At 38.8% G+C, this 27,333-nt stretch overlaps 1 protein-coding gene across 7 annotated transcripts in view; it reads left to right on the forward strand.

The window, feature by feature from the left end:
• EPB41L4A (erythrocyte membrane protein band 4.1 like 4A) overlaps nt 1-27,333 on the forward strand; it is a 258,199-nt gene that overhangs the window by 80,963 nt on the left and 149,903 nt on the right. For all 7 annotated transcript variants that reach the window (XM_067731450.1, XM_067731446.1, XM_067731447.1 and 4 more), the window contains exon 3: nt 23,318-23,422. In XM_067731450.1, coding sequence (XP_067587551.1) covers nt 23,318-23,422 — 105 coding nt within the window. The remainder of the gene's footprint in view (nt 1-23,317; nt 23,423-27,333) is intronic.

The following is a 27,333-nucleotide window of genomic DNA, read 5'->3' on the forward strand; positions in this document are numbered from 1 at the left end:
AATTCCTCTGTGTGTAACCCACCTGCCAACTCTGGCCGCTGCCTTCCTCAGCGGCCATCCCTACTTAGACAACTGTCTGGCTCAACGTCCAGCCGCGCCAGATAACCACTACGTATCCCTAACAAGTATTGAGGAAGGGAGCCTAGTGGCTTTTCAATGGAATGTTTCAGTTATTCAGGAAGGAAGGGAGAGGAGGAGGAACTAATTTTTTCCACCCCTCTAAGTGTTTGAGACATGAAAGTAAAAGTCATGATTCACTTTCGGGTTATGCATTTTAAATCTGATACCACTTTGTGATTGTACTGTGGAGTCACAGCTATGTGTATGGCTCAGTTATAATGGAAATGTAGGTTATATGACAATTGTGCAATGTGAACAGAGTAAAATAAATGCATGTAAAATAGAAAAAAAAACCTACAAAAAGTACAAAAGCCTAATCTACTTTCTAGTACCAGATAAGAGCCAAGTTACAAAACAAGAACAGTATAGTAAGTTACAAGAAGAGTTTGGGTGTCCTGTACAAGTCATACTGCCTGTCACATGACGTATTTAAAGCTGATGGAAGAAAGGTGATCTGCTCTATCCAAACATATATAGGTGTACCTTGGAGATATTGTGTGTTGGGTTCCAGACTACCACAATAAAGAGAATATTACAATAAAGTGAGTCATGTGAATTTTTTGGTTTCCCATTGCATATAAAAGTTATGTTTACACTATACCACAGTCTATTAAATGTCCAATAGCATAAAGTCTAAAAAAAGGACATACCTTAATTAAAAAATTCTTTATTGCTGAAAAATGCTAACCATCATCTGAACCTTCATCAAGTTGTAATCTTTTTGCAGTACAACATTGAAGATCACTATGACAAATATAATAATAATGAAAAAGTTTGAAATATTCTGAGAATTACCAAAATGTGACCAGAGGCATGAAGTGAGCAAATGCTGTCAGAAAAATGGTGCCGACAGACTTGCTTGATGCAAGGTTGCCGCATACCTCCACATTGTAGAAGACTCAGAATCTGCAAAGCACAATAAATGGAAGTACGTTAAAATGAGGTATGCCTGTAATTTGAAACATTACAGTGAAGATGAGTTCAGCAGAGGAAAAAAAAGAATATAACAGGTATAGAGAGAGATCAGGAAGTGAAATATGGTAGATTGTCTACAAAGACGACCACCAGCAATTCTTCCAGTCACTCCCTGTACCTTCATGTCATTTCTCCTTTCAAGAGATGGAGTCTCTTTCCCTTACCTTTCCATCTGGACTGCCCCTGTGACTGACTTTGACAGATAGGGTGTAGCAAGAGTGACGGTGTCCTGGGCCTGGGCCTTGAGAAACTGGGCAGTATCTCTTCTTGCTCTCTCAGAGCTCCCAGTCACCATGTAATGAAGTCGGACTGCCTTACTGGGAGAAAGGCCTCGGAGCAGGAGAGACTTTGAGGTCGGGGAGAGAGGCCCCGCCAGCCCCCAGCCATTCCAGTCACCTGAGGTGAGATGTCACTATTGAATGAAACCATCTCAGATACTTGAGCCTACGGGAACCTCTTGAGCCAACAGCAGACAGAGCAGACACTAGCTGTCCCTTCTTTGCCCTGCCCAGATGGCATAATCATGAGCTAATTGTGATGGTGGCTTGAAGTCACTAAGTTTGGAGGTGTTGGTTACACAGCAATAGAAACATTAAAATCTGAGAAAAGTTCATCAGTGCAAACAAGCTTTTATGTATGAAAACCATAGGCAGTACCTTGAAAAATAAACACATTTTAATTCCTTCACCTAAAGTGAAGGTAACTCATAGTCAGAAACCTTCAGATGGGGACTTCCCTGGTGACGCAGTGGTTAAAAATCCACCAACCAGTGCAGGGGACACAGGTTCGAGCCCTGGTCTGGGAAGATCCCACATGCCGTGGAGCAACTAAGACCGTGCACCACAACTACTGAGCCCACGAGCCACAACTACTGAGCCCGTGTGCCACAACTACTGAGCCTGCGTGCCACAACTACTGAAGCCTGTGTACCTAGAGCCTGTGCTCCGCGAGAAGCCACTGCAGTGAGAAACCTGCTCACCACAACGAAGAGTAGCCCCTGCTCGCCGCAACTAGAGAAAGCCCGTGCTCAGCAAGGAAGACCCAACACAGCCAAAAATAAATAAATTAATTTAAAAAAAATAAAAAAACCTTCAGATGGTGGTTAACAGTACTTGGTCTGAGAAGCAGTTACCATTGGTGCCTGAGGAGTGTCTCCCCCATCACCCCTGCTTTACGTTATCCTAACAACCCTGAGCCAAAAAAAAAAATTAACGTCTTTTCTGCTTTCCCAGAGAAACTGAGATCTATTATGTCAAGAATATTAAATAAAAGTATAGTGAATTTTTATAGGCTTAACATTAAAGAATTTTTCGAAGGGTTCATTTCCCCTTTGTGAAGGAGTAAGCTGTTTGTGTGGAACGTAATAGTTATCATTCTGTGCAGCTGGTAAAAACCTGCCTTTCTGGTTTGTAATGTCATGTTAATCTGCAAAGGTGTTGTTACTCATTTGAAGAATCCTTTGTTCTGGTTGAAAGCCTCACTGATGGTATTTTCAAATAAATTTATCCTGCCTGGGAGTCTTTCTCTGTGATTATAAGCCTCTTGTAGCTCCATTCTTTCCAGAATGCTGCTAGGATGTCAGTAATGAAAGTAATCTATTTCTCTATTTGCTGAGATTTAAGTGGCATATAATTTACCATCCAGAAATATGTCACAGGCATTTATTTACTTTCATTTGAGAAGTAAATTAATAAATTGTAACATTTAAATGAAGTTTTTCTGAATGGAGATATAAAAAGTCAGAAGCTTCCTTTATTTCTTTATTTTCTTCTTAACTGCCTCATATCCAATCTTTTTTGTTTTCCTGAAGATGGAAATCCAGATTCTTGTCAGATTTATTTTATTGCATAAAGAAAACTGTGTATCTTTATATTTGATGTATAAAAATTGAATATCAGGCCTCTAATTGTTTTGTATCTTACAAATTTCAAATGTAAGATACTTAAAAAAAAAGTAAGATACCAACGTCATAGTCTATTAAGTCTTTTGAAATTATATTAACACTGAAACAAATGTATGTTTTTCAAATTAAACATAGACCAAGTAGCTTTGAGTCAGTGGTTATACTGAGGTCAGCAGGATAACTGAATCCATCCATCTTTCTTCACTCTCATAGGTTTGATTGGTCAAGAAAAATGGAAATCTTCATTGAGAGACAGGAAGAGAAGTTTAATTCCTAGGCCACCATGTTTCCAATAATGCATCTTTCTCTTCCGTGTTTCTTGGCCCTTAGTACTTATTCAGTGAACTTTCGGGGGGTCTTACTGTGTATGGATTATTGGACTGACATGGAAAGGAAGTGGTGTGTAATGTTCAGCACCTGCTTTCAAAATGTCTAAATATTGGTGGCAAAGTTAAGAGAAGTATCAAATGGCTTTAATAAAGGCAGAATAGTGTAAGTCTCGGAGAAGGACAAAAGTAAGACACTTCGTAAGTCCAGTGGAGGCCGAGGTCATAATGAGTTTAAGGGGATACGGACAGGCTTTATGGAGAAGGTGGTATTTGCACTTGGTCCTGAAGGGTAAGTGGGGTTTTGTTGAGGACAGAGAGGAGGGAAGATGTTCCACAAAAAGGGAACAGTACAGACAAGCCAGGATGCGGGGAGACCTCATGAAATTCTTTTTCTGTTATTTGTGTTGGCACTCAACTCATTCTCTCAAAAGTCTCAGTAGTGGATGTGCCTTATCTGTCTATGACAATATTTTATTCATTTTCCAGAAAATCCTTGGGCATGTTGCCAAGTGCTTTGGTTGTAGTTATGTCTTATTTTATAGCATCTTGTTGATTTTCTCATTTTGGCAGAGATTTCTTCTAGAAATGGTCAGAAAGACTTGGAATGGTGCTAAATACAGTCACATTCATGAGTTTCCTTTGCCAAACACTGAAAGAAGTAAAGTTAAGAAATAAGTTTATATTAAACTTCAGGTGAAACGAACCATCTCCCTTGGAAGTGAAGCCTGTGTCTCAGCGTTTCAAGGACTGGGGGCACTTGGCCTCCACGCTGGTATATGATGGCCTAGAATAGTTAGGTCTGCCTGCTCAAAGGGCTTGGGAAGAATTCAGATTAAAAAGTCTTAAAGTCACTGTTTTGAGGGCTGCGAGTGTGAATTGTTGGTGTAAACGTGGTCAGAATGTTGACAGCTCACCATCATAGTGCTATCTTCTCTCTCCACATTTTCCTTACTTAATACCTCATAGCACATGAGCCAAATCTACAAAATAGCTATAGCTGTGAGGAAGAAAAAGATAATGACTAGTTCCTACTTGGCATATTTTTTCTTTAAAAATTTTTTTTACTCAGATAAGACGTGCATAGTTACTAGACAAATGTACCAAAAAGCTTCAGAAAACCAAGTCCTTCCTTGTCTCACTTTCTAGAATTTCTTATCGGTCCATAGCCCCCCCGGCTTCTCCAGGGTTCTGATAGGCCAGTCACCTGCTTCCTCCATCAAGGTTCTTGGTATTATATTCCAGGTGCGCCTGACTCTCCTATGGCAGTCTTTTTTTTTTTTTTTAATTTTTTATTATTATTAAAAAACTTAAAAAAAAATTTGGCTGCATTGGGTCTTCATTGCTGTGTGTGGGCTTTCTCTAGTTGTGGCGGGCAGGCGCTACTCTTCGTTGTGGTGCGCTGGCTTCTCATTGCGGTGGCTTCTTTTGTTGCGGAGTGTGGGCACGGGCTTCAGTAGCTGCAGCATGCAGGCTCTGTAGTTGCGGCACACGGGCCACAGCGTGCGTGGGCTTCAGTATTTGTGGCGTGCGGGTTCAGTAGTTGTGGCTCGCGGGCTCTAGAGCACAGGCTCAGTAGTTGTGGTGCATGGGCTTAGTTGCTCCACAGCATGTGGGATCTTCCTGGACCAAGGATCGAACCCGTGTCCCCTGCATTGGCAGGCAGATTCTTAACCACTGAGCCACCAAGGAAGTCCCTCCTCTGGCATTCTTATTAGTGTACTTCTTCCATCTTATAGATACTAATCACTTGCTGGCATGTAAGAGGTACTCAATAAATGTTTGAATGAAGTCATGTTTCTTTCATAATATCCTTGATGATATTTTCTTGTCCTTTTCTAGTAATGAATCCTGGACTGGCCTGTTCCTTGCCCAGTGTGTTTCTAGTTTGTTCTTTGGCTCCCATGTCAGTTCTCTATCAGTTCTTAATTTCTTTATTCAAGGATGATTTCTTCAGAACCTGAAGACTTTCAACTCAAACTGCAACATATACCCCACAGGCAGTGTCTTTGAAGAACCCATGTGACGAATGAAATTATCCATAAGTGTAAAAGCAGAAGACATCCCCATGTAATACAACTGAGGGGGAGTGAGACTGAAAGGGGTCAGTTTGTGTAGGATGGGCAGAAATGTGAGCTGGTGGTGTCACCCTGCCCCAGTAGCTAGTGTATTGCTGGCATCCAAGCTTCCTGAGTCTTGTCATATTGCAGTATAACAGAGGAGAAGTTAAGCGGTTTTCATGTACATGTTTGCTTGAAGAAGTGACAGAAATATAGTATTTCTGAGGTCCACCTGGCTCTGTTCCAGGCATGTGTGCAGACACACCTGTAATGTACAGAAAACTGTAGAAGGAATCATGGAACATCATGTTTTTTTCTTAGGTCAGCTCTGGATTCATTGCATAACACTGCATGCTTTCCTTGTGGTTTCTCTGTAGCGGATAACATATGCTAAAGGCTAATATTTGTAAACTATTTTCAGCACCAGATTCTATATAAATGCACAACTGTCACAGGATCAACAGACTTACGTTCTGGTATTTTTCCAATGATAGTTTTGGAGATGGTGATTCTTGCATGAAATTTTTGCAATCTCCATATAGACTTTCCAAACTTCTAAACTGGTTTTCCAAGCTTGCCTTTGTGTATTTTCTTCATAAGCAGGGCATTTTATCTTTTTTTATGCTTTTTGAGTAGATGATATGTGTGAAAAGGCTAACATTTCTTGTGGAAATAGAGGTATAAAATGTTTTTGTATAAAGACAACCTTGATTTAGATGTATATTTTTAAAAATCTGCCCTGTTTCAGTACTGTAATTTCAAGCATAATTCATTCCTCTTTTTTTCATGAAGCACTTTTTTTACCTGCTTGGGATGGAAGGATTCGGTGGAGTTCTGTGGCTCTACCTGTTCCTGTCTGTGCCTGGATAGGAGAACGGACCCAAAGGGGAAATGAGATCAAGGTGGAACATGAGATCAAGGTGGAACACTGGCTGGTATGCCAGCCTTCCAGAACTATGTTGTTTTTTTTTTTTGCGGTACGTGGGCCTCTCACTGTTGTGGCCTGCACGTTGTGGACGCGCAGGCTCAGCGGCCATGGCTCACGGGCCCAGCTGCTCCGCGGCATGTGGGATCTTCCCGGACCGGGGCACAAACCTGTGACTCCTGCATCGGCAGGCGGACTCTCAACCACTGCGCCACCAGGGAAGCCCCAGAACTATTTTGAATAGGAAAGATACAGGTGCATTTTCCAGAACCACCTGAAAAATAGGCTGGTCTCAGTTGGCCAAAAATTGTTTGAGAAAAATTCCTGAGACGAAAAGGCAAACATAAAACAATTGAAGGTGAAAACTGTAGCCCAGAACATGGGCCAGAGAACCATGGGAGGGCGTAGTGATGGATTGAGGATTGCTTCAAGTTTAGTGGCTGTGGATATTAGGATGAGGAGAAGACCCAAGCAGCTGTCATGTGGTATCTGTAGAGCCTGCAGTGGAGAAAATCAGTTGCTTTCCAATAGATTAACGATAGCCAGTCAGAAAGTATAGTATAACAGTAAAACGATAAAAAAAAAGCTAAGAATAAGCCTGTATTAGTTTTCTATTGCTGCATAACGAATTACCACTAATTAGTGGTTTAAACATACTCCTATCTGTTATCTCACCATTCTGAAGGTCTGAAGTCCAGCACGGCATGAGTGGGTTCTTTTCTCAGGCTCAGAAGGCTGAAATCAAGGTGCTGGTCAGCTGGTCTCTTATCTGAAGGCCCTGGGGAAGAATATACTCTCAAAGTCTTCCAGGTTGTTAGCAAAATCCAGTTCTAGTGGTTGTAAGCCTGAGATTCCCATTTCCTTACTGGCTGTCAACTGGGGATTACTCTCAGCTCCTTGAGGCTGCTTAACATGGCCCCCTCCATCTTTCAAGTGGCAAGAACCTATGGAGTTGTTCTCATGCTTTAAATATCTCTGACTTCCCTTCTGCCTTCCTCTTTTGCTGTAGAAAGTGCTTTGCTTACTAGGGCCCAAGTGATTAGGTCTGACACACTCCAATAATCCTCCTATTTTAATGTCAAAATTGTGACATATGACACAATAAGAGGGCTGAAATTTTAACATACTCACTGGTTTCAGGGATTAGAGCAGGACATTTCTTTTGGGGGGAGGGGGCATTTTGTAACTTTTGCCTACCACAAAGCCTAAGTAGAATTTTGTAAGACCTACATGAAAAAAGTATAAAATCCTTGATGAATATAAAAGAAAACCATATAGGTTTCACTTTGTAAATATCATATCATTACCTCCCAAGTTATCCAGTCTGTCAATTCAATTTAATTCCAGTCAGATTCTTAACAGAATTGTTTATTAAATTGGCAAGCTGGTTCTAAACTTCCTGTAGTAGAGAAAAATGCCTAAGAATTGGCAGAGACAAATTTGAAAGAGAATGATCGATATCAACAAACTATATTAAACTAAAGTTAATAAAATCTTGGAGGATTAGTCCAGGAGTAATCCATGGCATAGAATGAGGATTCATTTAGTAGATGATAAAGTTGCTTCAATCAAAAGGGAAATGATGGACTTTTAGGTAAATGGTGGTGTAGTTGTCTGTCCATTTGGAAACAAAATTAGGCCCTTATCCCAAGCACAGAAATAGTTTCCAGATGGAGTGAAGAACTAAGTATACTAAGTGAAATTGTACAAGTATTAGAAGTATTAAAGAGAATTTGCTTATAAACTTTGAGTTAGAGAATACCTAACCAAAGTGCTGGGAAATGTGATTGGTTAGTCAGCACATGCTAGAGCACTTCTATCAGTGTTAGGAAAATGCAAATTACAATAATTACCCCCTCCCCTCTTTTTTGCTCAGTCAGATTGGAAAAATTTTGCTCATTCCAAATGCTGGCAAGGGTCTTGAGACATGTACTCTCATTGAATGAATTGTAATGGTCTTTTTTGCAGTGCCCATTGTAATTTTAAGTAGGCCTATTCTTTGAATGAGTAATTTCACCAACAGATTTTTACCTTAGTTAAAGACATAGGGACATGAGCACAAAGAGACATTTTCTGGATGTGGCACTGTTATTATAGCAGAAAATGTCTAAGAACCTAAAGATTTATCATGGAAGGGCTTTTTGTTTATAAATTATCAAATGGATTTTGAATGAAGGACCAGTTAAGTTTAACTAAGGTAATTTAGAGTAAAACGAAATATCTGTGGGATTTTTAACAAGAACTGTCTTCTCACAGTGTGTGCTTTTATCACCTCTTATCACCCATTTCATTATATATTTAATCAAAAACGTTTCCCTTATATTACAATACATTTTCTAAAAACAGTGCAGTGTTCTTATCATACGTGAGTGAGTGTGTAATGGTAATTCTTTGAGGAAAGTGCAACTGAACAAAGCCCTGCTTCGTTAACATAATGTGTGACATCTTGGGGATTTCTTTTACTACCCTGTTGTACCTGTCGTTGATGTACCTGTCATTCCCATTGATGGGAAAAAAGAAAGGAAAATCTGTATCTGTACATATACCATCAAAATGGATTCTTTTCAAGATTAATGTGTATATGGAGTAATGTTTGCTGATTAAATGTTTATCTTATGTGTGAATAATATTTAATATATTAGATGATAATCTTCATTTAAAGATGATGTAGTGGGAGGGGGAGAAGAGAGATTAGATTTTTTAGACAGGTATTAGCATTTACCAAACAGGTAAGGGAAATATTTTCCTTATGTCTGTGCTTATGTGAAAGAGATAAAGTCAAATATCTTCACAAGGGCTTTTCAGAAGGTTAACTTTGGTGGTTTTTATCTTTAGGTTTATTAGTTAAGGATTGAAAATAAAAGCTTTGGTCATAGTGGCCAAGATGGTAGAGTAGGAAGACCTTGAGCTCACCTCTTCCCATGGGCACATCAAATTACAACCATTTACAGAGCAACTACCTACCTCTGGGAACAACCTGAAGAGTGGCAAAAAAGATTTTCCACAAGCAAAGATGAAAAGAAGGAACCACAGTGAGATGGGTACGAGAGATTCATTACAGTCAAGTCCTACACCCCTGGGAAGGTGACCCACAAATGGGAGGATAACCACCATTGCAGAAGTTTTCCCTAAAGAGCAAAGGGTCCAGGTCCCACATTGGGTTCCCCAGCCCAAGGGGTTTGCATTGGGAAGACAAGCCCCCAGAATGTCTGGCTTTGAAGGCCAGTGAGGCTTACGTATGGGAGAGCTGGAGGGCTGTAGGAGACAAAGACTGTACTCTTAAAGGGTGAATGCAAAACCTCATATGCTTTGAGTCCCAGCACAGAGTCAGTAATTCGAAGAAAGCCTGGGTCAGACCCACTTGCTGATCTCAGAGAGTCTCCTGGAGAGGCAGGAAGCAAGTGGGATTCCCTTTGGTGACATAGATGCTGCAGCAGCCATTTTTGTTTTACCATGAAGACACAGGTGCTGGCAAGGGACATTTTGGAGTTTTCCCTCTAGCCTGTTAGTGCCAGGGGTTTACTTGTCCACCAGCAGGCCAGCACCAGTTCCAGAACCCTCAGGGCCACAAAGCCACCTATGTTGGGACCCAGCTCTGCCCAGCGCTGGGCTGGCAACCACAGCACAAGGCAGGACCTGGCAGCCAACTGAGCTGGAGGCCAGTCTTGCCTATTACTGCACCTACAGTATTTGGACCCACCACAAGAGAAGGGCAATGTACAGGAGAACCCTAGAGCAAATTGCTCTGGTGACTAGAGGGGACTATGCTGCTGGGACCCACAGGATGTCTCCTATATAAAGCTACTTCTTCAAGACTGGGAAACATAATCGAGCTACCTAATAAATAGGAATAAACACAGAGAATTAGGCAAAATGAGGAGACAGGTGAATATATTCCAAATGAAGGAACAAGGCAGAACCTCAGAAAAAGAACTAACTGAAGTGGAGTTAAACAATCTGCCTGATAGAGTTCAAGGTACTGATCACAAAGATGCTCAATGAACCTGGGGGAAAAATGGATGAACACAATGAGAAGTTTAACCAAGAGTAAGAAAATATAAAGACCCAAGCAGAGCTGAAGAATACAGTAACAAATCAGAAATGCATTAGAAGGAATCAACAGTAGATTAGATGATACAGAACACCGGATCAGCAACCTAGAAGACAAAGTAGTGGAAATCACCCAAACTGAATAAAAAAAAAAAAAAAAAAGGAAAGAAATAAAGAAAAATGAGAATAGTTTAAGACACCTCTGAGACAACATCAGTTGTACTAGCATTTTGCATTATAGGGGCCCCAGAAAGAGAAGAGAGAAAGGGGCAGAAAATTTACTTGAAGAAATAATAGCTGAAAACTACCCTAACCTGAGAAAAGAAATAGACATCCAGGTCCATGAAGCACAGAGTCCAAACAGGAAGAATCCAAAGAGGTCCACATGAAAAAATATTTTAATTAAAATGGCAGGAATTAAACATGAAGAGAGAATGTTAAGCAGCAAGAGAAAAGCAACTAGTCATATTCAAGGGACCTCCTGTAAGACTGTGAGCTGACTTTTCAGCAGAAACTCTGCAGACCAGAAGGGAGTGGCATGATACATTCAAAGCGATGAAAGGAAGAAACCTACAACTGAGATTATTCTACCCGGCAAAGCTATCATTCAGATCTTTTTTTTTTTTTTTTAATGGAAAGCATTATCATATGCTTATTCTTTACTGACACATACAATTTCATTATTTTAACTATTTTTAGAAACTATTAACTAATTAATCCCTGTACAGTGTTCTAATCAACACATCCCTCTTTTTTCCAAGCTCAGATTCATTTCAGTTAAGAAACTTTACAGTATTTGTTGTTTTAATGAAGCTAATATCTTTTTTTAATGTTTATTTTCTTATTAGTCATCCATTTGATACACATCAGTGTACACATGTCAATCCCAATCTCCCAATTCATCACAACACCCCTCCACCCACTGCCGCTTTCCCCCTTTGGTGTCCATACATTTGTTCTCTACATCTGTGTCCAGTTTTCTGCTCTGCAAACCAGTTCATCTGCACCATTTTCTAGGTTCCACATATATGTGTTAATATACGATATTTGTTTTTCTCTTTCTGACTTACTTCACTCTGTATGATAGTCTCTAGATGCATCCACATCTCTACAAATGACCCAATTTCGTTCCTTTTCATGGCTGAGTAATATTCCACTGTATATATGTACCACATCTTCTTTATCCATTCGTCTGTCGATGGGCATTTTGGTTGATTCCATGACCTGGCTATTGTAAATAGTGCTGCAATGAACATTGGGGTGCATGTGTCTTTTTGAATTATGTTTTTCTCTGATTATATGCCCAGTAGTGGGATTGCTGGGTCATATGGCAATTCTATTTTTAATTCTTTAAGGAACCTCCATACTGTTCTCCATAGTGACTGTATCAATTTACATTCCCACCAACAATGCAAGAGGGTTCCCTTTTCTCCACACCCTCTCCAGCATTTGTTGTTTGTAGATTTTCTGATGATGCCCATTCTAACTGGTGTGAGGTGATACCTCACTGTAGTTTTGATTGGCATTTCTCTAATGATTAGTGATGGTGAGCAGCTTTTCATGTGCTTCTTGGCCATCTGTATGTCTTCTTTGGAGAAATGTCTATTTAGGTCTTTTGCCCATTTTTGGATTGGGTTCTTTGCTTTTTTAATATTGAGCTGCATGAGCTGTTTATATAATCTGGAGATTAATCCTTTGTCTGATGATTCATTTGCAAATATTTTCTCCCATTCTGAGGGTTGTCTTTTTGTCTTGTTTATGGTTTCCTTTGCTGTGCAAAAGCTTTGAAGTTTCATTAGGTCCCATTTGTTTATTTTTGTTTTTATTTCCATTACTCTAGGAGGTGGATCAAAAAAGATCTTGCTGTGATTTATGTCAAAGAGTATTCTTCCTATGTTTTCCTCTAAGAGTTTCATAGTGCCCGGTCTTACATTTAGGTCTCTAATCCATTTTGAGTTTATTTTTGTGTATGGTGTTAGGGACTGTTCTAATTTCATTCTTTTACATGTAGCCATCCAGTTTTCCCAGCACCACTTATTGAAAAGACTTTCTTTTCTCCATTGTATATCCTTGCCTCCTTTGTCATAGATTAGTTGACCATAGGTGCGTGGGTTTATCTCTGGGCTTTCTATCTTGTTCCATTGATCTCTATTTCTGTTTTTGTGCCAGTACCATATTGTCTTGATTACTGTAGCTTTGTAGTATAGTCTGAAGTCAGGAAGTCTGATTCCTCCAGCTCCGTTTTTTTCCCTCAAGACTGCTTTGGCTATTCGGGGTCTTTTGTGTCTCCATAAAAATTTTAAGATGTTTTGTTCTGTAAAAATGCCATTGGTAATTTGATAGGGATTGCATTGAATCTGTAGATTGCTTTGGGTAGTATAGTCATTTTCACAATATTGATTCTTCCAATCTAAGAACATGGTACATCTCTCCATCTGTTGGTATCATCTTTAATTTCTTTCATCAGTGTCTTATAGTTTTCTGCATACAGGTTTTTTGTCTCCCTAGGTAGGTTTATTCCTAGGTATTTTATTCTTTTTGTTGCAGTGGTAAATGGGAGTGTTTCCTTAATTTCTCTTTCAGATTTTTCACCATTAGTGTATAGGAATGCAAGAGATTTCTGTGTATTAATTTTGTATCCTGCAACTTTACCGAATTCACTGATTAGCTCTAGAAGTTTTCTGGTGGCATCTTTAGGATTCTCTATGTATAGTATCATGTCATCTGCAGACAGTGACAGTTTTACTTCTTCTTTTCCAATTTGGATTCCTTTTATTTCTTTTGCTTCTCTGATTGCTGTGGCTAAAACTTTCAAAACTATGTTGAATAATAGTGGTGAGAGTGGACATCCTTGTCTTGTTCCTGATCTTAGAGGAAATGCTTTCAGTTTTTCACCATTGAGAATGATGTTTGCTGTGGGTTTGTCGTATATCGCCTTTATTATGTTGAGGTAGGTACCCTCTATGCCCACTTTCTGGAGAGTTTTTTATCATAAATGGGTTTTGAATTTTGTCCAAAACTTTTTCTGCATCTGTTGAGATGATCGTATGGTTTTTATTCTTCAATTTGTTAATATGGTGTATCACATTGATTGATTTGCATATATTGAAGAATCCTTGCATCCCTGGGATAAATCCCACTTGATCATGGTGTATGATCTTTTTAATGTGTTGCTGGATTCTGTTTGCTAGTATTTTGTTGAGGATTTTTGCATCTATATTCATCAGTGATAGTGGTCTGTAATTTTCTTTTTTTGTAGTATCTTTGTCTGGTTTTGGTATCAGGGTGATGGTGGCCTCACAGAATGCATTTGGGAGTGTTCCTTCCTCTGCAATATTTTGGAAGAGTTTGAGAAGGCTGGGTGTTAGCTCTTCTCTAAATGTTTGATAGAATTCACCTGTGAAGCCATCTAGTCCTGGACTTTTGTGTGTTGGAAGATTTTTAATCACAATTTCATTACTTGTGATTGATCTGTTCATATTTTCTATTTCTTCCTGGTTCAGTCTTTGAAGGTTATACCTATCTAAGAATTTGTCCGTTTCTTCCAGGTTGTCCATTTTTTGGCATAGAGTTGCTTGTAGTTGTCTCTTAGGATGCTTTGTATTTTTGAGGTGTCAGTCATAACTTCTCCTTTTTCATTTCCAGTTTTATTGATTTGAGTCCTCTCTCTCTTTTTCTTGATGAGTCTGGCTAATGGTTTATTCATTTTGTTTTTCTCCTCAAAGAACCAGGTTTTAGTATTATTAATCTTTGATGTTGTTTTCTTTGTTTCTATTTCATTTACTTCTGCTCTGATCTTTATGATTTCCTTCCTTCTGCTAACTTTGGGTTTTGTTTGTTCTTCTTTCTCTAGTTCCTTTAGGAGTAAGGCTAGATTGTTTATTTGAGATTTTTCTTGTTTCTTGAGGTAGGCTTGTATAGCTATAAACTTCCCTCTTAGAACTGCTTTTGCTGCATCCTGTAGGTTTTGGATCATCGTGTTTTCATTGTCATTTGTCTCTAGGTATTTTTTGATTTCTTCTTTGATTTCTTCAGTGATCTCTTGGCTATTTAGTAACGTATTGTTTAGCCTCCATGTGTTTGTGTTTTTTACGTTTTTTTCCCTGTAATTCATTTCTAATCTCATAGCGCTGTGGTCAGAAAAGATGCTTTGTATGATTTCAATTTTCTTAAATTTACTGAGACTTGATGAACGTTCTGTGCGCAGTTGAGAAGAAAGTGTAATCTGCTCTTTTTGGATGGAATGTCCTATAAGTATCAATCAAATCTATCTGGTCTATTTTCTCCTGTAAAGCTTGTGTTTCCTTATTAATTTTCTGTTTGGGTGATCTGTCCATTGGTGTAGGTGAGGTGTTATAGTCCCCCACTATTATTGTGTTACTGACTATTTCCTCTTTTAGAGCTGTTAGCAGTTTCCTTATGTATTGAGGTGCTCCTATGTTGGGTGCATATATATTTATAATTGTTATATCTTCTTCTTGGATCGATCCCTTGATCATTATGTAGTGTCCTTCCTTGTCTCTTGTCACATTCTTTATTTTAAATTCTATTTTATCTGATATGAGTATAGCTACTCCAGCTTTCTTTTGATTTCCATTTGCATGGAATATCTTTTTCCATCCTCTCCCTTTCAGTCTGTATGTGTCCCTGCATCTGAAGTGGGTCTCTTGTAGATAGCATATATATGGGTGTTGTTTTTGTATCCATTTAGCAAGCCTGTGTGTTTTGGTTGGAGCATTTAATCCATTCATGTTTAAGGTAATTATCGATATGTATTTTCCTCTTACCATTTTCTTAATTGTTATGGGTTTGTTTTTGTAGGTCCTTTTCTTTTCTTGTGTTTCCCACTTAGAGAAGTTCCTTTAGCATTTGTTGTAGAGCTGGTTCGGTGGTTCTGAATTCTCTTAGCTTTTGCTTGTCTGTAATGCTTTTGATTTATCCATCGGATCTGAATGAAGTCCTTGCTGGGTAGAGTAATCTTGGTTGTAGGTTCTTCCCTTTCATCACTTTAAGTATGTCATGCCACTTCCTTCTGGCTTGTAGAGTTTCTGCTGAGAAATCAGCTGTTAACCTTATGGGAGTTCCCTGTGTGTTATTTGTTGTTTTTCCCTCGCTGCTTTCAATAATTTTTCTTTTTCTTTATTTTTTCCCAATTTGATTACTTTGTGTCTCAGCGTGTTTCTCCTTGGGTTTATCCTGTATGGGACTCTCTGTGCTTCCTGGACTTGGTTGGCTATTTCCTTTCTCATGTTAGGGAAGTTTTCGACCATAATCTCTTAAAATATTTTCTCGGGTCGTTTCTCTCTCTCTTCCCCCTCTGGGACCCGTATAATGCACATGTTGTTGCGTTTGTTATCCCAGAGGCCTCTTAGGCTGTCTTCATTTCTTTTCGTTCTTTTTTCTTTATTCTGTTCCACAGCTGCATGAATTCCACCATTCTGTCTTCCAGGTCACTTATCCATTCTTCTGCCTCAGTTATTCTGCTATTGATTCCTTCTAGTGTAGTTTTTATTTCAGTTATTGTATTGTTCACGTGTGTTTGTTTGTTCTTTAATTCTTCTAGATCTTTGTTAAACATTTCTTGCATCTTTTCAATCTTTGCCTCCATTCTTTTTCCGAGGTCCTGGATCATCTTCACTATCATTATTCTGAATTCATTGTCTGAAAGATAGCCTGTCTCCACTTCATTTAGTTGTTTTTCTGGGGTTTTATCTTGTTCCTTCATCTGGTACATAGCCCTCTGCCTTTTCATCTTGTTTATCTTTCTGTGAATGTGGTTTTTGTTCCACAGGCTGCAGGATTGTAGTTCTTCTTGCTTCTGCTCTCTTTCCTCTGGTGGATGAGGCTATCTCAGAGGCTTGTGGAAGTTTCCTGATGGGAGGGACTGGTGGTGGGTTGATGTGGCTGTTGCTCTGGTGGGCAGAGCTCAGTAAACCTTTAATCTGCTTGATTGCTGATGGGTGGGGCTGGGATCCCTCCCTGTTGGTTGTTTGGCCTGAGGCGACCCAACACTGGAGACTATCCGGGCTCTTTGGTGGGGCTAATGGCGGACTCTGGGAGGGCTCACACCAAGGAGTACTTCCCAGAACTTCTGCTGCCAGTGTCCTTGTCCTCACAGTGAGATACAGCCACCCCCTGCCTCTATAGGAAACCCTCCAACACTAGCAGGTAGGTCTGGTTCAGTCTCCTATGGGGTCACTGCTCCTTCCCCTGGGTCCCGATGTGCACACTACTTTGTGTGTGCCCTCCAAGAGTGGACTCTCTTTTTCCCCCAGTCCTGCCGAAGTCCTGCAATCAAATCCCACTAGCCTTCAAAGTCTGATTCTCTAGGAATTCCTCCTCCTGTTGCCAGACCCCCAGGTTGGGAAGCCTGACACGTGGCTCAGAACCTTCACTCCAATGGGTGGACTTCTGTGGTAAGTGTTCTCCAGTTTGTGAGTCACCCACACAGCAGTTATAGGAGTTGATTTCATTGTAATAGCACCCCTCCTACCATCTCATTGCGGCTTCTCCTTTGTCTTTGCATGTGGGGTATCTTTTTTGGTGAGTTCCAGTGTCTTCTTGTCGATGATTGTTCAGCCGTTAGTTGTGATTCTGATGTTTTCAAAAGAGGGAGTGAGAGCATGTCCTTCTACTCTGCCATCTTGAACCAATCCCCTAATCCAGATTTTTTTTTAAAATAAATTTATTTATTTTTTTATTTTTGGCTGCGTTAGGTCTTCCTTGCTGCGTGCGGGCTTTCTCTAGTTGAGGCGAGTGGGAGCTACTTTCGTTGCGGTGCGCGGGCTTCTCATTGCTGTGGGTTCTGTCATTGCAGAGCATGGGCTCTAGGTGCGTTGGCTTCAGTAATTGTGGCACGTTGGCTCTAGAGTGTAGGCTCAGTAGTTGTGGCACATTGGCTTAGTTGCTCTGTGGCATGTGGGATCTTCCCATACCAGTGCTTGAACCCGTGTCCCCTTCATTGGCAGGCAGATTCTTAACCACTGCACCACCAGGGAAGTCCCTATCATTCAGATTTGAAGGAGAGGGAAAGAGTTTTACAGACAAGGAAAAGCTAAAAGAGTTCAGCACCTCAAAATCCGCTTTGTAAGAAGTTTTAAAGCGTCTACTCTAAGCAAGAAAGGAAAAAGACCATAAATAGAAATAGGAAAATTATGAAAGGAAAAATCTAATTGGTAAAGGCAAACATAAAGTAAAGGTAGTTGACCAACCACTTATAAAGCTAGTAGGAAGGCTAGAAGATATAGAAAATTATTTATATCTACAAGAACTATATAAGAGATATACAGAACAAAAAGATATAAAATATGATGTCAAACACTGTAAACAGTGCGGTGGGGGGAGATTAATGTTAGAATGTCTTCAAACTTGAAATCGTCATCTTAAAATAATCACATGTATATAGGTTGTTAAATATGAACCTTATGGTAACTGCAAACCAAAAATCTATCATAGGAGAAAGGAAGAAAAAAGAACTACAAAAACAACCAGAAAACTTAACAAAATGGCAATAATTACATACCTGTCAATTACTTTAAATGCTCCAGTCAAAAGAGAGAGTGGCTGAATGGATAAAGAACAAGACCCATGTATATGCTGCCTACAAGAGACTCACTTGAGATGTAAGACACACAGACTGAAAGTAAGAGGATGGAAAAAAGTATTCCATGCAGAGAGAAATGAAAAGACAGCTGGTGGGTAGCAATACTTGTATCAGGCAAAATATACTTTAAAAGAAAGAGTGTAACAAGCCAGAGAAGAACAGTATATAATCATCTAAGGGATCGATTCAAAAAGAAAGAAAATACAACAATTGTAAATATATATGCACCCAACATAGGTACACCTAAATACATACAGCAAATATTAACAAACATAAAGGGGGAAATTGACAATAACACATTAATAGTAGGGGACTTTCACGGCCCACTTTCAGGGAATTCCCTGTTGCTCTAGTGGTTAGGACTCCACTCTTTCACTTCAGGGGGCATGAGTTCGATCCCTGGTTAGGGAGCTAAGACCTCACATGCCACTGGGCCCAGGCAAAACGAAAACGAAAACAACACCCCACTTACATCAATGGACAGATCATCCAGACTGAAAATCAGTAAGGAAACAGTGGCTTTAAACGACACATTAGATCAGAGACACTCAATAGGTACAGTTAGAACATTCCATCCAAAAGCAGCCGAATACATTCTTTTCAAATGAACATGGAACATTCTCCATGATAGATCACATGCTAGGATACAAAACAAGTCTCCATAAAGTTAAGAAGACTGAAATTATATCAGACATCTTTTTCACCCTCACTGGTGTTAGACTAGAAACTAACTACAAGAAGAAAACTGCAAAACACACAAAGACCTGTAGGCTAACCAGTATGCTGCTAAACAACCAATGAGTCACTCGAAAAAATCGAAGAGAAAATTAAAAAATCTAGGGACAAATGAAAATGGAAGCATAACAATCCAAAATCTATGGGCTGCAGCAGAAGCAGTTCTAAAGGAAGTTTATAGCAGTACAAGCCTACCTCAGAAAACAAGAAAAATGTCAAGCAATCTATCCTTACACCTAAAAGAACTAGAAAAAGTACAAAGCCCAAAGTTAACAGAAGGAAAGAAATCATAGACCAGAGTAGAAATAAATGAAATAGAGACTGAAAAAACAGTAGAAAAGATCAATGAAACTAAGTGCTGGTTCTTTGTAAAGATAAACAAAATTGACAAACCTTTAGCCAGACTTATCAAGAAAAAAAGAGAGGGCCCAAATAAATGAAATCAGAGATGAAAGAGAATTTACACCTGACACCACAGAGCTACAAAGGATCCTAAGAGATTACTGTGAACAATTATACACCAATAAAATGGACAACTTAGAAGAAATGGATAAGTTCCTAGAAACATGCAATGTTTCAAGGCTGAATCAGGGAGAAATTGAAATACGAACAGACCAATCACCAGTAATGAAATTGAATCAGTAATTAAAAAAAAACGCCCAGTAAATAAAAGTCCAGTACCAGACGGCTTCACAGGTGAATACTACCAAACATTTAAATAAGAGTTAAGGGCTTGCCTGGTGGTATAGTGGTTAAGAATCTGCCTGCCAATGCAGGGGACACGGGTTCGAGCCCTGGTCTGGGAAGATCCCACATGCTGTGGAGCCACTAAGCCCCTGAGCCACAACTATGGAGCCTGTGCTCTAGAGACCGCAAGCCACAACTGCTAAGTCCTCATGCTACAACTACTGAAGCCCACGCGCCTAGAGCCTGTGATCTGCAACAAGAGAATCCACTGCAAAGAGAAGTCCATGCACAGCAACGAAGAATAGCCCCCGCTTGTCGCAGCTAGAGAAAGCACACTCACAGCAATGAAAATCCAAAGCAGCCAACAAACAAACAAACAAAAAGTTAACATGGGTCCTCAAAGTATTCCAAAAAATTTCAAAGGAAGGAATGCTTCCAAACTCATTGTTCAAGGGTAGCATCATCCTGATACAAAACCAGACAAGGACCCCACAAAAAGAATTAGAGGCCAATATCACTGATGAACATAGATGCAAAAATCATCAATAAAATATTAGCAAACCAAATTCAACAATACATTAAAAAGATATACCATGATCAAGAGGGATTTATCTCAAGGATGAAAGAATGGTTCAATATCAGCACATCAATTGATGTAACATACCACATTAACAGATTGAAGAATAAAAGTTATATAATGATCTCAATAGATGCAGGAAAAGCTTTTGACAAAATTCAACCTCAATTTATGATTAAAAAAAAAACTCTTCACAAAGTGGTTATGTAGGAAACATATCTCAACAAAATAAAGGCCATATATGACAAAACTACAGCCAACATCATACTCAGCTGTGAAAAGCTAAAAACATTTCCTCTGAGATCAGGAACAAGACAAGGAGGCCCACTCTTGCCGCTTTATTCAACATAGTATTGGCAGTCCTTGCCACAGCAATTAGATAAGACAAAGAAATAAAAGGAATCCAGTTTGGAAAGGAATAAATAAAACTGTCACTATCTGCAGATGACATTATACTGTATATAGAAAATCCTAAAGATGTCATCGGAAATCTATTAGAACTAATAAATGAATTCAGTAAAGTTGCAAGATACAGAATTAACATACAGAAATCTGTTGCAGTTCTATACACTAACAATGAACTATTGGAAAGGAAATTAAGAAAACAGAAAACAGTCTCACAATTATATCAAAAGAGTAAAATAGGAGTAGATCTAACCACGGAAGTAAGACTTGTACTTGGAAAACTATAAGACTTTGATGAAAGAAATTGAAGATGACACAAATAGATGAAAATATATACTGTGGGACCTCCCTGGTAGCACAGTGGTTAAGAATCCACCTGCCAATGCAGGGGACATGGGTTCGATCCTTGGTCTGGGAAGATCCCACATGCTGTGGAGCAGCTAAGCCTGTGTGCCACCACTACTGAGCCTGTGCTCTAGAGCCCATGAGCCACAACTACTGAGCCCTCATGCCACAACTACTGAAGCCTGCACACATAGAGCCCTTGCTCCGCAACAAAAGAAGCCACTGCAATGAGAAGCCTGTGCACCACAGCGAAGAATAGCCCCCACTTGCTGCAACTAGAGAAAGCCTGCATATGGCAATGGAGACCCAATGTAGCCAAAAATAAATAAATAAAATAAATTTATTTAAAAAAAAGAAGATATATACTGTACGTACATACTGAAAGAATTAATATGGTTAGAATGACCATACTCCCTGAGGCAATCTATAGATTCATCACAATCACTATCAAAATACTAGTGGAATTTTTCATAGAACTAGAACAAATAATTCTAAAATGTGTATCAAAACACAAAAGACCCCAAAGAGCCAAAGCAATGTTGAGAAGGAAGAACAAAGCTGGAGGTATCACATTCCATGGTTTCAAGCTACACTACAGAGCTACAGTAATCAAAACAATATGGTACTGGCACAAAAACAGACATATAGATCAATGGAACAGAACAGAAAGCCTAGAATTGAACCCACACTTATATGGTCAATTAATCTATGACAAAGGAGGCAGGAAAATATACAATGGGGAAAAGACAGCTTCTTCAATAAATAGTGTTTGTAAAACTGGACAGCTACATGCAAAAGAATCAAACTGGACTACTTTCTCACATCATATACAAAAATAAACTCAAAATGGATTAAAGACGTAAATGTAAGACCTGAAACCATAAAACTCTTAGAAGAAAACAAACAGTGGGCCCTTTGACATCAGTCTTAGCTATATATTTTTTGGATCTGTCTCCTCAGGCAAGGGAAACAAAAGCAAAATAAACAAATGGGATGACATCAAACTAAAGAGCTTTTGCACAGAAAGGAAACTGTCAAAAAAGTGAAAAGACAGCTTACTGAATTGGAGAAGATATTTGCAAACAATATACTCAATAAGGGGTTAATATCCAAGGTTCACAAAAAAGTCATACAACCTAATGGTAAAAAAACAAACATCCCAATTTAAAAATGGGAAGAGGACCTGAATAGACATTTTTCCAAAGAAAGCAAACTGATGGCCAACAGATACATGAAAAGATGCTCTATATCACTAATCATCAGGAAAATGCAAATCAAAACCACAGTGAGAAACCACCTCATACTTTTCAGAATTGCTATCATCAAAAGGCAACAAATAACAAATGTTTATGAGAACATGGAGTAAAGGGAACCCTTGTACACTTTTGGTGGGAACGTAAATTGATTCAGCCACTATGGACAACAGTATGGGGGTTTCTTGAAAATTTAAATGTAGAACTGCCATATAATCCAGGAATTTCACTTCTGGGTTTACCTGAAGAAATCAAAAACACTAATTTGAAAAGATATATGCACTCCAGTGTTCATTGCATCATTATTTACAATAGCCAAGATGTAGAAGCAACCTAAGTGTTCATTGATAGATGAATGGATAAAGATGCAGTGTGTATATACACAGTAGAATACTGCTCAGCCATAAAAAAAAAAAAGAAGCCTTGCTATTTGTGACAAAATGGATGGATCTAGAGGGTATTTTACTAAGAGCAATGAGTCAGACAGGGAAAGACAAATACCTGTGGAATCTAGAAACAGAACAAACTGATAAGACAAAATGAAGGCAGACTTGTAGATACAAAGGACAAATGGATGGTTGCCAGAAGGGAGGGGGCCAAATTGATGAAGGGATTAAGAGGTACAGACCTCCAGTTATGTAATAAATAATCATTGGGGTGTAATATACAGCACAAGGAATATGGTCAATAATATCATAGTAACCGTATGGGAAAAGATGGTTGTTAAACTTATTGTGGTGATCATTTCATAATGTATGCAAATGTCAAATCCTTATGTAGTACCCTTGAAACTAACATAATATTGTATGCATACTATATTTCAATTAAAAAAATAAAACATAAAACCTTACTAAAGAAAATAAGAAAAAAATTTAAAAAGCTTTGGCTATTGTTATTTTAATTTTATATATTTTCTGCATTAGTTGTGAGAGTAATGATGTAGGTGAAAATTGCTTTTTAAAGTGAAAGAACTGTGGGATTTTTAACCAAAGTAAGTTTTTTTGATGAATTTATTAGATGCACTTCATATAAACTGTTATCTTTATTAAAATAATAATTTCATCTTAAAGATATTTTACAGTCCTGTAAGAAAAGAACCTTATATTAATTTAAAATGTACAACAATTTAAAAATTGTTTTCCAAAGCAATTCATTTAATACTGAAATCCCTTTCTTTGTAATTGAGGCAAAACTTAAAGAGGGAACTATGGGCTAATAAAATTGTTCCCATGTGAGCAAAGCTAATAAAAGATGAGAACTGTGACTGTGTCCCACTGAGAAAGACAAGGCACCTTATTAAAAAAAACACACACTGTGTTTGTTATAAAACAAAACTGTGAATTATTTTTGCAGAAGTCAACGAAAGGTTCCGTTGTCCTTGAGCACGTATTCCGTCACATAAACCTTGTGGAGATAGATTACTTTGGGCTGCGTTACTGTGACAGAAACCATCAGACGGTGAGTACAATGACTTCATATTAAATTTTTCTTGTATAAATTTCACTGTATCTCTGGCTTTTCCTGATCTTTAGGTTTTTGTAACTGAAAATGACTGAAAAACATAAACATGTTTTCCATTGCTAATTTCTTTGTATTTTTTCCACTTCTGCCAAAAGTTGTAGAGTTGTAGGATTCATAGCTTATGTGTGTGCAGATTTCTTTGTAGGTGGCTTACATAGTTTCTGTTTTTTCGCAGCCATATTATAGAGAGTACTTTCCCTTTGTGCTGTTAGGAGGACTGAATTAGCCATTTAATGTGTGTTAGGAGCCAAGTGGCTAGTCTCTTGAAGTGATAGGCATTATTGCTTTTTAAGAAAGTAAATGGTTAAAGAGTATTTAAAGAAATACAGTGTAAAAAGGTGCCGATCTAAGTTTTATAAGTTGGACGAGCAATTATAAAATAAGTAGGGGTTTTCATTCATGAGCTTCATGGAATAAGAGTGATAAAGGCAACCAAATTTTTGGTGTAGGATGTCATTTGTTCATGAGGATTTAACTGAAGAATTCCTGACTGGTTGGATGGTAGAGAGGTACTAAGAAACTTACCACATTGGTTAGTATAGATTCTATTCGGTAAGACTGAAATGCTGTCTCTCGGTGATGAACAGAGGAAAGACTTTGGAGGTGATGATTTTGAGGTACAAAAGTATATTCATTAATGTAACTTTTGGTTTAAAAGTCTAAGACAGATCTTAACCTCAGATAGACAGTCTTATTTATGCTTATAATGCTTATATGCTTACCTTAAAAATACCGTATTTGACATATCTTTTATTTTTTATACGTTCTTCCTCAGTTGTCCCAGTGTCCACTGGGTCATCTGGGTCTGGGGTCTGTTCATTGAGATGCATGATTGTCTAAGTGGGCCTTTTCTTTCCTGTTCCCAAGAACGTGCTAGGATGAGAAGAGGCAGACAAGCGGAATGCTATTGATGGCGGTAACTTGTGATTTTTCTTGAGCTTGTTCCATAACCTGTTTCGTTTCACATGAGCATTTCACATAGTAGGAATAAGAGATTGGGTGTATTGGTTAGCTTTCCATAGGAAGGAATTGCTTTCTAAAGGCGAGTGGTCATTAACACGTAATGCAAAGAAAGGGAACGGACATACTCAGAAGTTCACTGAATTCTGTTTTGTACAGGCCATAAGTCAATATAGCAGAACTGTATATCTGTACTGAGAGATTAAATTGAAGGCTATAGAAGATATCTTGCATTACATTCATATTTTTGAAATCGTATTTTTCCTAGCAGAGGGAAATTCAGTTTCCTGATCTTATCTAGTATGTCAGACCTTGCCTGGAAAGATCGACTGTCTTGCTAAAATTATATAGACCTTATCTGTCCTTTTTTTTTTTACATTCCAAAGAAAAAGATGTGAAAAGCTAGAGAATTTTAAACAATGGCTCATATCATTGCAAAAGAATTAGCAGTTGGTATTGGTAGTTTATTTAAAGTTTTCTAGGTCTTATTCAGAACAGAGTTTCTTTTCTGTTACATTTATTCCTAAGGGTTCGCATTTGTGATACAGGTCTTAGGAGAAAATAAATTATACAATTAGAAGGAGAAAACTGTTAAGTCATGCTTTTTATTTGGTAAAATAAATCAGATGTGTAAATCACATGAAAAACTATTTTTTTTGCCTCCTGAATTTATTTCTTTCTAGTAAACTCAGATAAAATAAAGGTGATTTGTAAATGTGACTTAGTCTTTGTATGTTCAAATGTATTCTCTTATTTTCCTTTTAATTGTAGGAAGCTATGAGAATAAGTTCATGAAAGTTTACTCTGACTTTAGGTAACCATTTCTTCAAGGCCTATCATTTCTGCAGGGCTGGGAGCGTGTGTCTGGGTAGGAATACATGATTCCATTCCTGATTTTCTCCTCTTGGGTTCTGAGGCAGAAGTTGGGATCTCCCTCAGGAAGAAGTGCAGGCAGCCTTTTTAACTCTGGAAGGGCAACCTCCCCAACTGTAAGTTTCTGAGGAGATTGTTGGTAAACCTAACTTCATATTTCCCTGTTCACTCTCTATATCCCATAGTTACTTATGGTAAATAAGAATAACTGTATGTTAGAATAGCACAGGACATGGGGAAAAGTCCTTGTCCTAAAAATAGAGGAATGATTTCTGTGAATATACCTGAATTACTGTCCATTAGATGGGATTTTGTTTATTGCTTTACTCTTTCTGCACCCGAAAGTTTATTTTAATGGGGAATGCCTGTGTAACAACCTTTAGTGTAATTAAGATCTATATAGAGAAGACTTTGAGGCCCTAATGGGCACCACTTAGATCAACTCTTGAAGCAAATAAAAAGAGATAGTGGGATGAGGAGCTGGGGATAAAATGGAAGAAAGATGACAAGGAAAAAGAGATGGCTACATCAGTGAAAAGCTCTCCCTCCTTCTCCCTCCATCAGCAGTGGATCATGCCTTGGGGCCATGCCTGAACTTTGGCTGGGGGTGGGGAAATAGACTGGGCAGCCTGCAGCACTGCTAGTCAGCCTGGTGTGGTCGAAGTATAAGCATGCAGATGTAACTGAGTTAGACTGGCAGTGGCTGCAGAGCTGGCAAGGAAGGATTAGGGAAGGCTTTAGGCCCACCTCAGAGAATTAGTGTGTGTTGCGTGAGAAGATGGGCAGCTACCCTGGAGAAATTAGGATGCAACATGCCTAATGAATATGTCCCTAGGACATGTGGACCCCCACATGGCAGGGAGCTTGTTGTCTGTCCTGGAGAATGGGAGTAACCAAGAGGCCTCAATCCAGGTGTATCAGCCATCACCATTGTTGTCATCAATGTATCAGGAACTGTTGAACATTTTCTTGTGTTCATTACATGCTCAGGACAACTGTACAAGTTAAATATTATTATCCTACCATCAGAGATGAAGAAACGGAATCTAAAAAGATTAAACAGTTTCTCCAAAGTCACATAACTAGCAAGTATTAAGATCAGAATTCAAACCCAGTCTTCATGTCTCCAAGACTTTTCAACCACTATAATATCCCAACTTGAATGTGTGTAAGATAAAGAGGTTTTGCATACTTTGGGCACTAAAGAACTCTCTTTTGGGCTTCCCTGGTGGCACAGTGGTTAAGAATCCACCTGCCAATGCAGGGGACATGGGTTCGAGCCCTGGTCTGGGAAGATCCCAAATGCCACGGAGTAACTAAGCCCTTGTGCCACAACTACTGAGCCTGTGAGCCACAACTACTGAAGCCTGTGCGCCTAGAGCCCATGTTGTGCAACAAGAGAAACACTGAAGTGAGAAGCCCGTGCACCGCAACGAAGAGTGGCCCCTGCTCGCCGCAACTAGAGAACGCCCGCGCACAGCAACGAAGACCCAACAGAGACAAAAATAAATAAATAAAAAGAACTCTCTATGCAATTTACATATTAATGTTTGTTGAGAAGAGTTAAATGGTAATTACCAATAAGCAAACTTCTCAGATTAACCTGTGACAAGAGAGCTCATTTAGGCCTTTGTGTGTTGCCGCATTCATGTGGTCGTTCAGCTGTTATTTAATGAATACCTAATATATGCAGGCCATGTTCTGCAGCTTTCTATGTTTTTCATGTAGTCTGAGGAATTCTGAGGAAAGGGAATTTACTGCCTGGAATATTATATGAAAAAATACAGATTTTATGTACATTCCATGGAACCAAGTCCTGGGAAATTCATGTAGCAAACACATTGATTTAGGTGTTATATATGTGTAAAGAGTAACAGCTGGACAGAAATAAATCTTGTTAAAGCTAATGTCTCTCTAAGGTACAGCTGACTTGATCTGGAACACTCTGGGCATCATAATTTCTTAACTTCACTTCTCAGGATGGGTCTGTAAAAGAATCTCTGGAAAATAAAAAC

Source organism: Pseudorca crassidens, chromosome 3 (genome assembly GCF_039906515.1).
Source record: "Pseudorca crassidens isolate mPseCra1 chromosome 3, mPseCra1.hap1, whole genome shotgun sequence".
Lineage (NCBI taxonomy): Eukaryota > Metazoa > Chordata > Mammalia > Artiodactyla > Delphinidae > Pseudorca > Pseudorca crassidens.